This window comes from Stegastes partitus, unplaced genomic scaffold, assembly GCF_000690725.1.
Source record: "Stegastes partitus isolate 25-593 unplaced genomic scaffold, Stegastes_partitus-1.0.2 Scaffold171, whole genome shotgun sequence".
Lineage (NCBI taxonomy): Eukaryota > Metazoa > Chordata > Actinopteri > Pomacentridae > Stegastes > Stegastes partitus.
The window spans coordinates 226,873-239,367 of NW_007577902.1; the positions used below are offsets into that span (position 1 = coordinate 226,873).

Below are 12,495 nucleotides of genomic sequence, written 5' to 3' on the forward strand. Positions count from 1 at the left end.
TAGGTGTGAATGTGAGTGTGCTTGGTTGTCTGTCTCTAAGTGTAGCCCTGCGAAAGACTGGCGACCTGTCCAGGGTGTCCCCTGCCTTCGCCCTAAGTCAGCTGGGATAGGCTCCAGCCCCCCCCCACGACCCTAGTGAGGATTAAGCAGTGTGTAGATAATGGATTAATGTATGTATGGACCTAATGTCAATTCATAGTTTTGCAAATGTCAAGGTAAGTCACTGGATGTTCACTAAACTGTTTACATTAAGTTTTAAAAAAATACACTGTTGGACAAACTTTCCATGCCTGATTTGAGTATTGACAGCCTTTTCTTCTAGTAAACTGTAACTGTAACAGTAACTTTCTGTTTTGTGTTTTAACACATGAGGACTTGGGACCCTTTCACTCAACAATATGTTTTGCTCATTTGTTGTTTGTTTGAGCTTCACTGTGCAGAACAATGTCTGTATACATTTAACTCTCGACAGCTGTTTTCGCAATGACCTACCATCCTACACGTGAGTAACATGGAGCTACAGTCTTTAGCTGCGGTTCAGGAGCACGACCACACCTCCATCACTCCCCTTCCTGACCCTACATATATACACCACCCTGCCTTCCCACTGGTTCGTTCTCGCTTCTTGTGCACTGAGCAACACACGTCATCGTTCAGTCTGAAAGTTTATAGAAAACTCTTGACTCACCACAGACCGCTCATCCATCAGCCCTCTGTGAGGGAACATCCAACCCGGCTCCAGATTTTCTCCACGCCGATCAACCTGATCCACGTCGAGGCCCCGGAGACGAGGGGATCGATGTCGCTCCAGAAACGCCATCAACGCGTCGCTCGTCACTAAGAAACGACTCCAACCAGAACTCCTCTCTCCGTCCTCCAGCCGCATCAGATTCTCCTCATCCGATCGTAGCTACAACCAAGGAGGCTCTTCTCAGGGAAGACCAAAACGTATTACTCCCTCGTCAACTTTTTCTCGCTCCAGCGCTGATGTCCGAAGCAGGCGAGTGTCCAGAGAAGCCGGCACATCCGGAATAGATCAGCGCGCTCCCAAGCTCCTGACAGATCCTCCGGCGATGTCCCTCCACATGACAACTCCGACCAAACCGTCGGGGGTCTTCAGAAAGCAGTAAGAGATAGACTTTATCTGTCACCGCTCTGACAACAAAGTTAAACTATTCAGACTTCTAACAAACGCCCGGAGCTGATGTCACGTGACCACAACTATCCTCCTTCCGGTGTTGTGCCGAAAAAAGCACCCCTGCACCCCCTACAGTAATATTTAATATTTGTCTGCACATGGTCACGTGGAAATATTGAGAACAACAGGGACAGATTTGGTCTGAATATACTGTGAAAAGTCAAAAATGCACCCCTCCAGATTTACTGGATCACCTCAGCTGGCTCCCCTTGAAGCAACAGAGCAACAACTCTAACACGAGCTCCTCATCCCATCTACAAAGCTATACCCAGCCAACCTTCAGATGAGGCTCATTTCAGCTTCTTGTACCTTTAATTTTGTTCGTCACGTCTAAAGATTATTACCATAGGTTAAGGTCTGGACTGTGGCTCGGCTGGTAAATCGAAAGCTTCGCCCTCTGGTTCAACTCCTTTTTCATCGCCATGATCCATGATGAGCCCATCCATCTCACACGCCATTCTTCCGTCACTTATGAACAAGATCCCAAGCAGCAATCAGCTCTCATCACATGCTCTATCTGCCACTTTTTAGGGGTTTCTTGATCAACGAAGGTGACCAAGAAACCAGAATCGCATGATACCTCTGCAGTATAATTTATCATGGTCATTTCCACTGACATCGGGCTGCAAGGTGACTTGGTGGTTAGCAGCGTTGCCTCACAGCAAGAAGATCGCAGGTTCACATCCAGGTGAGGACTCTTTCTGCATGGAGTTTGCATGTTCTCTCCATGCAGTGTGGGTTCTCCGGCTTCCTCCCACACAGTCCAAAAACAGGCTGAGATTAATTGGTGATTCTAAATTGTCCATAGGTGTGAACGTGAGTGTGCTTGGTTGTCTGTCTCTAAGTGTAGCCCTATGGTAGACTGGCGACCTGTCCAGGGTGTCCCCTGCCTTCGCCCTGAGTCAGCTGGGACAGGCTCCAGCCCCCCCACGACCCTGGTCAGGATTAAGCAGTGTATAGACAATGGATGGATGGATGGATTTACCTAATTGCCCCTCGGGGATAAATAAAGTTTTTTCTGATTCTGATTCTGATTCTGACATCCATTCGCCCATCCTAAGGCATAAAAATATTCCAACATCTTATATTCCAGTCTCTTGTCGGCACTCTGGAGTCAACGTTTTTTCTGGCCTTCCTTTTTTCTTGCAACATGCACAGTTTATTGCAATGTTGGCCAACGAGTTAAGTTCGATTCACACTGCCATCCTACGGAACCTCTTCCGCATCTCGTATTTCACCTTCCTGCATCTCTTAAGACTGACTGGTCCATTCATTCAAAGAAAGTGAAACCAATCAAACGGGTAATCCAACACCCATCATGTACTCCAAACTAGATTCAAAACCAAGCCCTTGCAAATCCGTAGTACACCAAATACAACCAAAAAATTTTAGGATGCTTCACCCTCCAACCCTCAGTTCATTACAGAGACTGGTCAAGCCGCAACCCAACTCGTCTTCCACTTCAAGCAAGTCCTGACGACATCCCAAATCCTAGCACGTTCTCTGGTCACTCCTTCCATATTGACGCAGCTTCCAGCCAAGGAGTTCTGGACCACCTAATTAAGGCCATGGGCCTCAAGTGTATCTGCTTCTCATCTGCTCTAATCCTCAAGACCCACGTTGCATCCACTCTTTGTTTCATTCTTATGGGATTCTTTGTAGGGGGTGTGCTGGCCCGAGAGCTGCTACTGATCCCTGACTAAGCATTTCCCCACACCACATCAACTTTTTTCAGTCATCACCTACACAACACTGATTCGCTTTCAGGAATCAAGCTTCAGTTTTTTGGCGTGGTCCCAGCTAGTGAAATGGAAACTTAAAGCCTCCAGAACATGAGAGAATTGACTTTTCAGAACGAAGTGTCATTTTGTGGCATGTCTAAAGGGAAGCTTAGTCATATTTTTTTCCTTTGACTATAATTTGACACATTCACTTTAGTCACTTTGGTAACTTATTTTACATCTTTGCTTCACGCTTTGGAATGAAATGGTTACATGAATAACATCTGGCAATTCTAGCTCAGCATAAATCAAAATATTAAAAAAATAAAAAAATATCTGACAAAAAATTTGCAGTTGTTTTCTTCTTTTCATTAAGCTTAACTAAGTGGAGTTTGCTTTGCATAATAACAGCAAACTTATAACATATTTGTTTTCAGGTAGAAAAGGGAACTTGTAATGTTTTACATTGTGGGAATCTTTCACTGTATTGGAATTTGTGTTTTCCCTTCCTCCATTAATTTTAATTAATGTCTAATTGTTAGAAAAATGAAACAAAACTTGAGTTATAGTGAATTTATTCACTGAACAGTCAGTACAAGAAAGCTCATTACATTCCATAGTCATTTGGGCAAATTGCTGTTTCTCTATGTAAATAACCTGATTTCGAAGCACCATAACAAAGCTAACAGTGGCATAGTTGGACACAGATCTAATTAAGAGTTTTGAGCAGAATTTATCTGAATGATCAAATGTTATTCCAACCAAAGAAAGGTATTGCTTGCCCACAGATCTTTTCAAAAATCTCAACCTTTTCTTTCTTTCTTTTTTTTGTTTTGTTTTTGTGACTTATATGAAAATCATTTGAGCAGAGGTAATATAGAAGAGCAATAATGTCCAGCACTAATTTAATACCTTATTACCATAAGCCTGGTGCAATGCATGCATAATAAATTGTTGTATCTTTTACACGGCTCAAGCATATGGTTCGGAGACCGGATTCTCTTCAAACTGCACCAAATTTGCATGATAGGATGTGAGAGTTGGATGGATTTGGGGATTATATGAAACACAGCTTCCATTTCCAGTTCATTGTACTAAGGAGAGGTATCACATTTACACAGATGGCAAGGAATTTGGAAATGCACAGCTTCTGTGAATCACAAAACGTGCACAGGAGAAATTTTAAAAAAAAAATCACTTCAAAGACAGAATCTATGCTGGGGTTTTTTTTCTCCAAAAGAAAAGAAAGTTCTTTATCATTCTGTACTTTTTAAAAAAATAGACTGCAGTTTTATGCAGCTCAGACGGAGCTGATTAGCGTTGTTAGTAGTGTTTAAGCCACATGGTCAGAACTGCACTGTATGTTTCATGGGAGGTTCGAGAGACCCTGCTAGGACAATCATGTTCATTATGGTTAGATCATTCTAGGGGTCAGTCCAGGGAACGAATTACTACACAGTTGACTGGCATTATCCTGACAGTCCACAACCGTCTGCTGGTGTTCTGACACTACAGTAGGCACTTCACACTACATAATGCATTGTATAAGAGCAGACAGCTTGGCAAATAAACCTTTTCTTTCTGTTGTAACATTTTACTATCTATTATGTTTTTTCTTGAATGGTTGTTTGTGTTAACCATTCATATGCAGTTTAATTTCATTGTATTTCCACTTTATGTTCTCCAATTAATAACTCAAACGCCTACCGTATATTGATAGCCATTCTGCTGTTTACGTGGGCTCTAGTGTAAAGTGTTTTTTAATGTTTACCTTCTTGAAAAAAAAAAGAAGCTTTACCTGTCTTTTTTTAATTTATCACACCAAGCAACAACAAAAATATATATAATATTGACTTTATGGTTTACACTTCACAAAGATTTTATCACTGGACTTGAATTGCGGGCTGCAAGGTGGCGCAGTTGGTAGCAGTTGGTTCGCGTCCCGGTGGGGGCACCGGAATCTTTCTGCGTGGAGTTTGCATGTTCTACCCGTGCAGCGTGGTTCTCTCCGGGTTCTCCGGCTTCCTCCCACACAGTCCAAAAACATGTTGAGGTTAATTGGTGATTCTAAATTGTCCGTGACTGTGAGTGTGCTTGGTTGTCTGTCTCTAAGTGTGGCCCTGCGATGGACTGGCGACCTGTCCAGGGTGTCCCCTGCCTTCGCCCTAAGTCGGCTGGGATAGACTCCAGCCCCCCCGCGACCCTAATGAGGATTAAGCGTTTTATAGATAATGGATGGATGGATGGACTTGAATTGCAAGATCTTTACTTTACCCCAAATTTTAGTTCTATGTTTAAAAAGAAAGCCAAAAAAAGACTTTCACAAATATGAATGGTAACCTCTCTGCCTCATGCTGTCACTTTGAATCTGGTTGTGTCCCAATGTAATTCAGTATTTAACCACAAATACCAGCGGCCAGGTGATGCTGATTTATAATGACGTCAGGGACAGGGTAGTAGCTGTGTTAATCAGTAGTGTTTTCTCCTGGTGACACTAACATTTCTGGTTTTGCTGTAAAAGGTCAGGCCCACAGCAGTGCAACTAGCTGGGGTTCAATTTGGTGTTTTGTTTTCCGGCAGCATCCAACAAGACTTTCATACTGTCTGCTGTGCTGACAATGGAGTGTTAGGAGGGGTTGTATTTTAATGGATGTACACTGACTTACTTGCAGCCATATATATGTCTAATTTTTTTATTAAAACACCAGTACTCATCCAAGACTCTATGGCTTGTTATTCCTTCCATATCTCTCTTTCTTTGTAACTAGAATGGGGGCCCTGTTGCAGTCTACAGAACTAATGCATACGATTTTAATGAGCAGCGTCATATTAATTGGCACTTTATTAAAGGTCAGTCCAGTAGAACACAACAACTTCCTGTGATGACATCTTTGGTCCAAAGTTCAGTTCACATTTTGGACTGTAACCCTTAAGTCTTTTATTATACAGAGGTGAATGAACACAAGCTGTAATAATGTGTTCAGTTTGAGTCCAGTCTTTGGGATGCCTTTACAATCAGTCATCAATGGAAATTTAATAATGTGGCGTAAACATGAATTTGGCAACAAAGAGGAAAAATGCTAAAAAAAACACAAACAAAAACAAACAAAAAAAAAACAATGATTCGTTCAATCTCCAAACTGCACTCCCAGACCTTGATCAACATTGTTCAGTAGATAACCTAATCTTTGGCTCCATGTCCAACAATCCTTTGAACATACAGCTGATGTTGCAATTTGGTTGCACTGAAAATATTCATCAGTAAAATCATTTGTAACCCACAGGTACTTTGTTTGTAAGATCAGCTAAATAAGCACTGTTGCAAGAAAATACATTTGGTTTTAAGGAGGAACTGTTTTGCCAGATGTTACTCTTAGTTTTGTGCTGTGCAATAATGACTTTCACTATGCGTTTGCTCACACTAACAGATAATAAAGTCAACGTAAAATGTTTCTGACAAAGCAAGCCAAGAATTTCCTGCCGGGTATTAAAATGGTGTTTACTTACAGAGCCACTGCAAAGGTGAACTCATGAACTTCACCACTTTATGTCTCCATGTGATTCTGCCTTGACTAGTGTTTTGCAGGATATCGACTCAGAATCACAGGGATAAATACACTACCTCCTACTTGTAGCTTCTGGTGGCTCCTGATCAACATATTTTATTTTGTGGGGAAAAACTCTTGTTCTTCTCACTTCAATTATTCAGTTTGCATTAGTTTCACTTAGCTTCTCTTCTACTTTCCATATGCTTTGTGGGTGGGGGTTGGTCTTTATACATCTGGCTTAAATTACTGTCACTTAAAGGCCAAGCAGACTCACTAAAATGATCAAATTAAAATTCTCCATGGACCGGTAGGTTAACACAGAAATGTAGAAGAACTACTAAGCAGTCTAGAACCACGCAATGGTTTAAATCATGTCAGGCACAGCAACATATTCAAAACTCACTTCTAAATACAAGGCTGTTTTCCCCTTCCTTTTTCCACTCAGAATGAACATGTGACTATCATTGTCCACAGTAGCTACATGTGCCTCTGTCTCTGTCTGTGTCACTCTGTTTTATAATTGTATACTTCAAGGTCAATCTAAAGCACAAAGCTCTCTAAAATTAGCCTTTCTATGAGTCATCTTTGAAACCATCCCATAAAGTTGCATGATTCTCAAACAGCAGTGCAATCAAGGCCTGTTGACTGTGATAGAGGACTTTGACCACAGAGGCCCAAGTGCTGTTGTGCTCTTTCACATGCTTTCAGTCAAACCTCACCAGGTTCTGTGAATGGACTGGGAAAACTCAGGTACTCAATGAAATGTTGATGATTTAAAATAAAGGTTTTTGTGAGTCAGTGAATTGTTGTATCCATCATCTTGTACTATTGCATCGTTGTTGCTAAAATCGCAGAAAAACAGTCTTTCTGTTTGTATTCCCGCTGTAGAAACGTCTGGTTCTACTAAAGGCAATGTCAGTGTTTCATTTGACTAGCTCAGTAATCCACACTGAAACATCTTCTTATTCAATGACTTGCAACAAAATTATATATAAACATTTGTGATCTAGCAGTAACTGAATTATAATGTCTTTTGCTCTGACTTTCCTTCTTGTGGTACAATGACATTTGTGGTTTGTCTCAGAAAAACGAAATGTTTGCGGCAGATTTGCAGCAAACCTGTGGTTTATTTTGCAGCAAAGAAACTAGTGTTCCAGCAAACGTTGCCACACGTTTGCTAGTATTGGCCACTAGTGGCAAACTTTCAGAAACATTCTGACAATGATGAGAAGTTAGAAGCTACTGACAAACACGTTTACCAGTGGTTTGTTACCACAGTAAGTGCTACACTTCTTCAAACCTTTCGGTACCAAGTTTTCCATGACTGACAAACATGTCAGTTTATGCATGGCCATAGATCGCATGTATGGCAATAATGGTTTCTGTTAAACGATTGTCGTGAACTGTCGTAAAAACTGCAGCATATGCAAATTAGATCTGTGACAAACCTGTAGTGTAGTTTTGGCTAACTTTGTTGAAAGTGTGGTAGATGGACTATGTTTGCTGGAATGTTGAATATTTGCATCAAGTTTGCAGCAAATTTGTAATTTATGTATTTTTTATAGTATGCCAAGACTGATTTTCTCTGGACTTGAATAATGGGCCAGTGTTGCCCCACAACAAGAAAGTTGTGGATTTGAATCTGCTCGTCTGCAAAACTTGTTTGCGCTCAGTTTTCCACAAAGTTAGACAGAAGTTCTCTACAAGTTTGCCCACAAACCTAATTTGCATATAAAACTATGACCTTATGGCAAATTTGCAGCACCAGTGCCAAAGGTTAACCACAACTGCTTGCCAAAAATTTTACATTTTATTGGATGGATTAGCATGAAATGGAGTTCATTCTTGGTCCTTCAAGTCAAACTGCAATCAATTAAATTATCTCTTACTTCTGCTCAGCTAGCACCAATATCATGTCAAAATTAAACATTTTCCGACACTGCATGTAAAACTTTAATAATATTTTTTTTCTATGTTTGTATTTTAACACACCAAAGAAAGATGGCACCCTGGTATTGCTGCAAAACATCAGTGCTTCAGCCTCACAAAACCTTTATCTTTGTTGTAGTCTCCTAGTGTATTTTAATTATTTAACTGAGACTTTTGATCAGAATGATTTGAATGACTGAACTTTAAATAGAAATAATATAAATAGTGTTAGAGTACCACATAATGACAAGTACATATCTTGGAGGAAACAGTAATCGCAGCAACTGATGACTGTGATTTACATTCAAATATCTGGGAAGATGATTTCTGATCATTTCAAAAAGTTGGGTTCAAGTGACTCTGTCTTGTATTTTCCATCCACATAAATTTTATTCAGATTTGCAATTTCATTGTGATGCCGTTGCTACAGATACATGCAACGTTTGTAACCTACTGTACAGTTATTCACAACACAGTTCTTTTCATTTCACTAACAGCACATTTCACATCTACACAGTGACAGTGTCAGGGTGATCTGAGAGCTCATTTGAGGATGGAAATATGTCTCTGTATCATGTTTTGCTTTTGATTTGTGTAGTGCTGTTTTATTGTAGCTATAGCTCTGTTTATGTTGGGATTAAGGATTAGGACTTTTATTATCTACTTTCACAACACTGACAAGCTCTCCTTTTTAAAGAAAACATTGGAAAGAAAAGAAAGAATGTCGACACAATTCCTCAAACTTGCTGTGATGTCAGACGTGTCCTCTCACAGCAGAAACACAAGCAGCCTTATTAACATCAAAAAGACGGGATTTTCTCTATCGTCACAGCTCTAATTTTTAGTAAAAAGTCTTTCATTACTCTTTTTTTTTTCAATTGCACACTTTAACACCTTTATGAAACCACTGTAACACCTTTCAAGCTCCTGCAACTTGGACACACTGCTACAATGCCGGTGTTTTTTGTCTGTACACCTTGCCTTAGATTTTACTAAAAATGAAGACTCTTATGTATTATTCATCTCTGCCTCTTCCATTTATGCCTACACTTGGCTGGAATTGTATACAATGAAAAAGCCAGGCTACAAACTGGATGAGGGGCAGCTTGCTGCACTCATGCTGTTATTCCCTGTGTTGTGTTCTCATTCCCATGTTACATGTGCTTCATGTTTTGTGGGTTTTGTTTGACATTCAAATAGATTAGTAGAATTTCACAAGACAAAGTCATTATATTCTTTTCTAATAAATGAGAACTTTGCTGTGGTTTTAATATAGAGATATTAAAAATTTAAAAAGTAAATCAGAAGCCTTGATATTTATCTTCTTTGCTGCTGTTTGAGTGCTGGGTATCCACTTGCCCTCATAGATGTACAGACAAAAATGTTGAAAATGTTGCTCTGTGGACTCTGAGCCTGTCATGGGGGAAGTCATTTTTCTGCGGCACCATTGCTTTCAGATGTGGTCAAACGGCATGCTCTCCTGATGCAAAAAAGAGCACACATTTTCTGAAAATGAAGTGTTTTGAGAGAAATGAGTTGTGGAGGGAGAGTCCCTTAATGGAGACAAGTAATATAAACTCACAGAGAGAAAGCAGTGTGGGAGACAAGAACCAGTTTCATAAAGTTTGAAGTTTTCCATCAGCAGGGACCACCAAATGCAGAGCTGACAAACGACCAGTCAAATGTTCATGCACACTGTAGTACTCAAAGAAAACTACCTATTGAAGTTACACTTTATCTAAGTCTTTGCCCCCCCCCCCCCCCTTTTACTACAGTGTCTCACTGAATGAAGTGGATCTAATTACATTTTTTTATACAAAGTAATGAAATTATGCCATTGGTATGAGATGCTTTAAAATACATTTTTAAATCCTGCTAATAAATCCTCATTTGTTTAAACAGCCTGCTACGTGAACAACCTGATCAAGAGAACACCAGGTATTTTCAAGCTTTAAAGAGCAGCCTCTTAAGTAATAATGAGAGTGAGAAATGCAGTGCATTTAAGTGAAAACTCTGATTAATTATGTATGATTAGAGGACTCCTAAAAGCTTTGGTGAAAGAAAAGAAAGAAACTACATAAACAGAACATGAAGTCCAGAATGGTTGGATGGATACCAGATGTGAAATTGTAAATGAACCTTAAGTATACAGGTGACTGCAGAATGATGAGAGATATTGCTTCTGCATGGCTGGACACTGGCTGACTGTGTACAGGTTACGCCACCCTTTGTGCCAACGTACTGTCCATTGTTTGCAATTTTTATAGGCATGCTGTGTTTTATATTTGCATTTCACTGCATACAAGTTTTATTCTGTTTTAATAAATATTTTTTCATTAAGATGTGCAATTATAATGCATGCAAAAATTCTGCTATGGATCCTGCAATCATCGAAATACATATTTTATTTTTCTTCTTTCAATATTTAACCAATATATATGCTGCAGTGTGAATACAAGAGAAGATAACACTATTTTCTGTCTTCTGGGAGGCTACATGTATGTTTTAGCAGCGAATGAGTCACTGATTTGAAACATCATTTCATCTGAAAATACATTCAGATGCACAGGTCATGCTATACACTCCAAATAACCAAATATGTTGTTTTCCTTCCTTCCTTTCCTTTTTTTATTCTTCTTTTCTTTTCCACCCTACTCTTCCTCCCCTGTCAGTGGCATCATGCATGTTTTCACCTCGAAAGTGATTGTACCTGATTTATATGACAGGCCTTTAACCCTGCGTGTTCTTGTCCATCAGCATCAGGCAGAAAACACCCAAGGGCATGTGTGAGTAGGACCAAATCTGGTTCTCTGTCATTCAGTGGCTGTAACCTCCAACTAGAATGCACTCCAACAAATCACATTTATTCCTGCCCGGTTTGGAGATGTGAGTCAATCACACAAGGTGAGAAGCGCTGCAAGATCTACGCATCCAAAAATATACTTCTGCCTTCTACCATAACAATCTTTCAAAAATGTGTATATACATCTTTGGGTATGTAAATCATGGGAACAGAATACTGACTTGAAACCAACTCTCTACCTTAGACAAAGCCTGTAAAAATGATTATGAAACTACTTTACAGAACGTATTAGGTTAAAGAGATGACAGAACATGCTTGCATGTCTGAAAACATGAATTTCTATAATACTCTAATGAAATCAGAGACTATGAGGAAGTAAACAAAACTGAACATTGTCTCCACCTGCAGTCAGTGGACGGAAAGAGAAGTAATTAGTTTTATGGCGTAATGACTCCACTTACTGGCCACAAATAGAAATACAGGCTACAATATTCAGGGAAATGAGCTAGTGAGAGATCCTAGCTACACTTTTTGAGCATTTATAGCTGAGAGGATTGATTACTATTATTATTATTATTATTATTATTATTATTATGTTATTAATGTATCTTCAAGAACTTGAAGCTCACATCCATCACTGTCTGGTTTATTCTGAGGGGAGAAAAACACAGCTTTCAAATAAAAATCACTGCGTATAAATGCACATTTGATAGATATAATGTTAATTTTCTTGTCCATATATCAATTTACCATGGCCCTGTTAAGGATGACTATGTAGCCACTGCACCATTACAAAATCACATTCTTCCTACAGTTTGGTGGAACAAATACTTAAAATACATCTCGGCCATTTTTTCAGTCTTTTTGTTTCACATAAATGTATATGTATAAAACACATTTTTATAGCTTTAACTATTGCTTACTCAAAACAAACAATTTGAAACATTACCGGTAGGTCTAAAAAAGTTGTGATGCTCATTTTAAATATTGTTCAATATTTGACAAACAAAATCATTATTTGATAATTCAAAAATAGTAATAATTTATAGTTAATGTTTTTATTTGTTAGTTAAAGCCCTAATATTTGTTTAAAATATCAGTTTGTGGTTTTATTTTTTATTTAAAATGTCTTGGATTTGAGTTTAAATAATAAATAAATACATTTCAGCGTGCATTTGACAAAATATAGCATTTTTATTGTTAATATTTATTATTTTTTGACGAGTAGTAAACAAAGTGGATTAGTATACCGAAACATAAAGGTAATATTTTTCTGTAGCCTCCAGAAATATTTTT

The 12,495-nt window shown here is 39.0% G+C and overlaps 1 protein-coding gene across 4 annotated transcripts in view; it reads right to left on the reverse strand.

Moving 5' to 3' along the window:
* The window catches only part of tox2 (TOX high mobility group box family member 2), a 117,430-nt gene extending 115,889 nt beyond the window's left edge, over window positions 1-1,541 (reverse strand). Inside the window, exon 1 of one of the 4 annotated variants that reach the window (XM_008279819.1) lies at window positions 689-1,541. In XM_008279819.1, coding sequence (XP_008278041.1) covers window positions 689-886 — 198 coding nt within the window. In that variant the 5' untranslated portion in view covers window positions 887-1,541. The remainder of the gene's footprint in view (window positions 1-688) is intronic. The other 3 variants (XM_008279820.1, XM_008279825.1, XM_008279826.1) reach the window with 3 other exon arrangements.
* Between the last annotated feature and the right edge of the window lie 10,954 nt (window positions 1,542-12,495).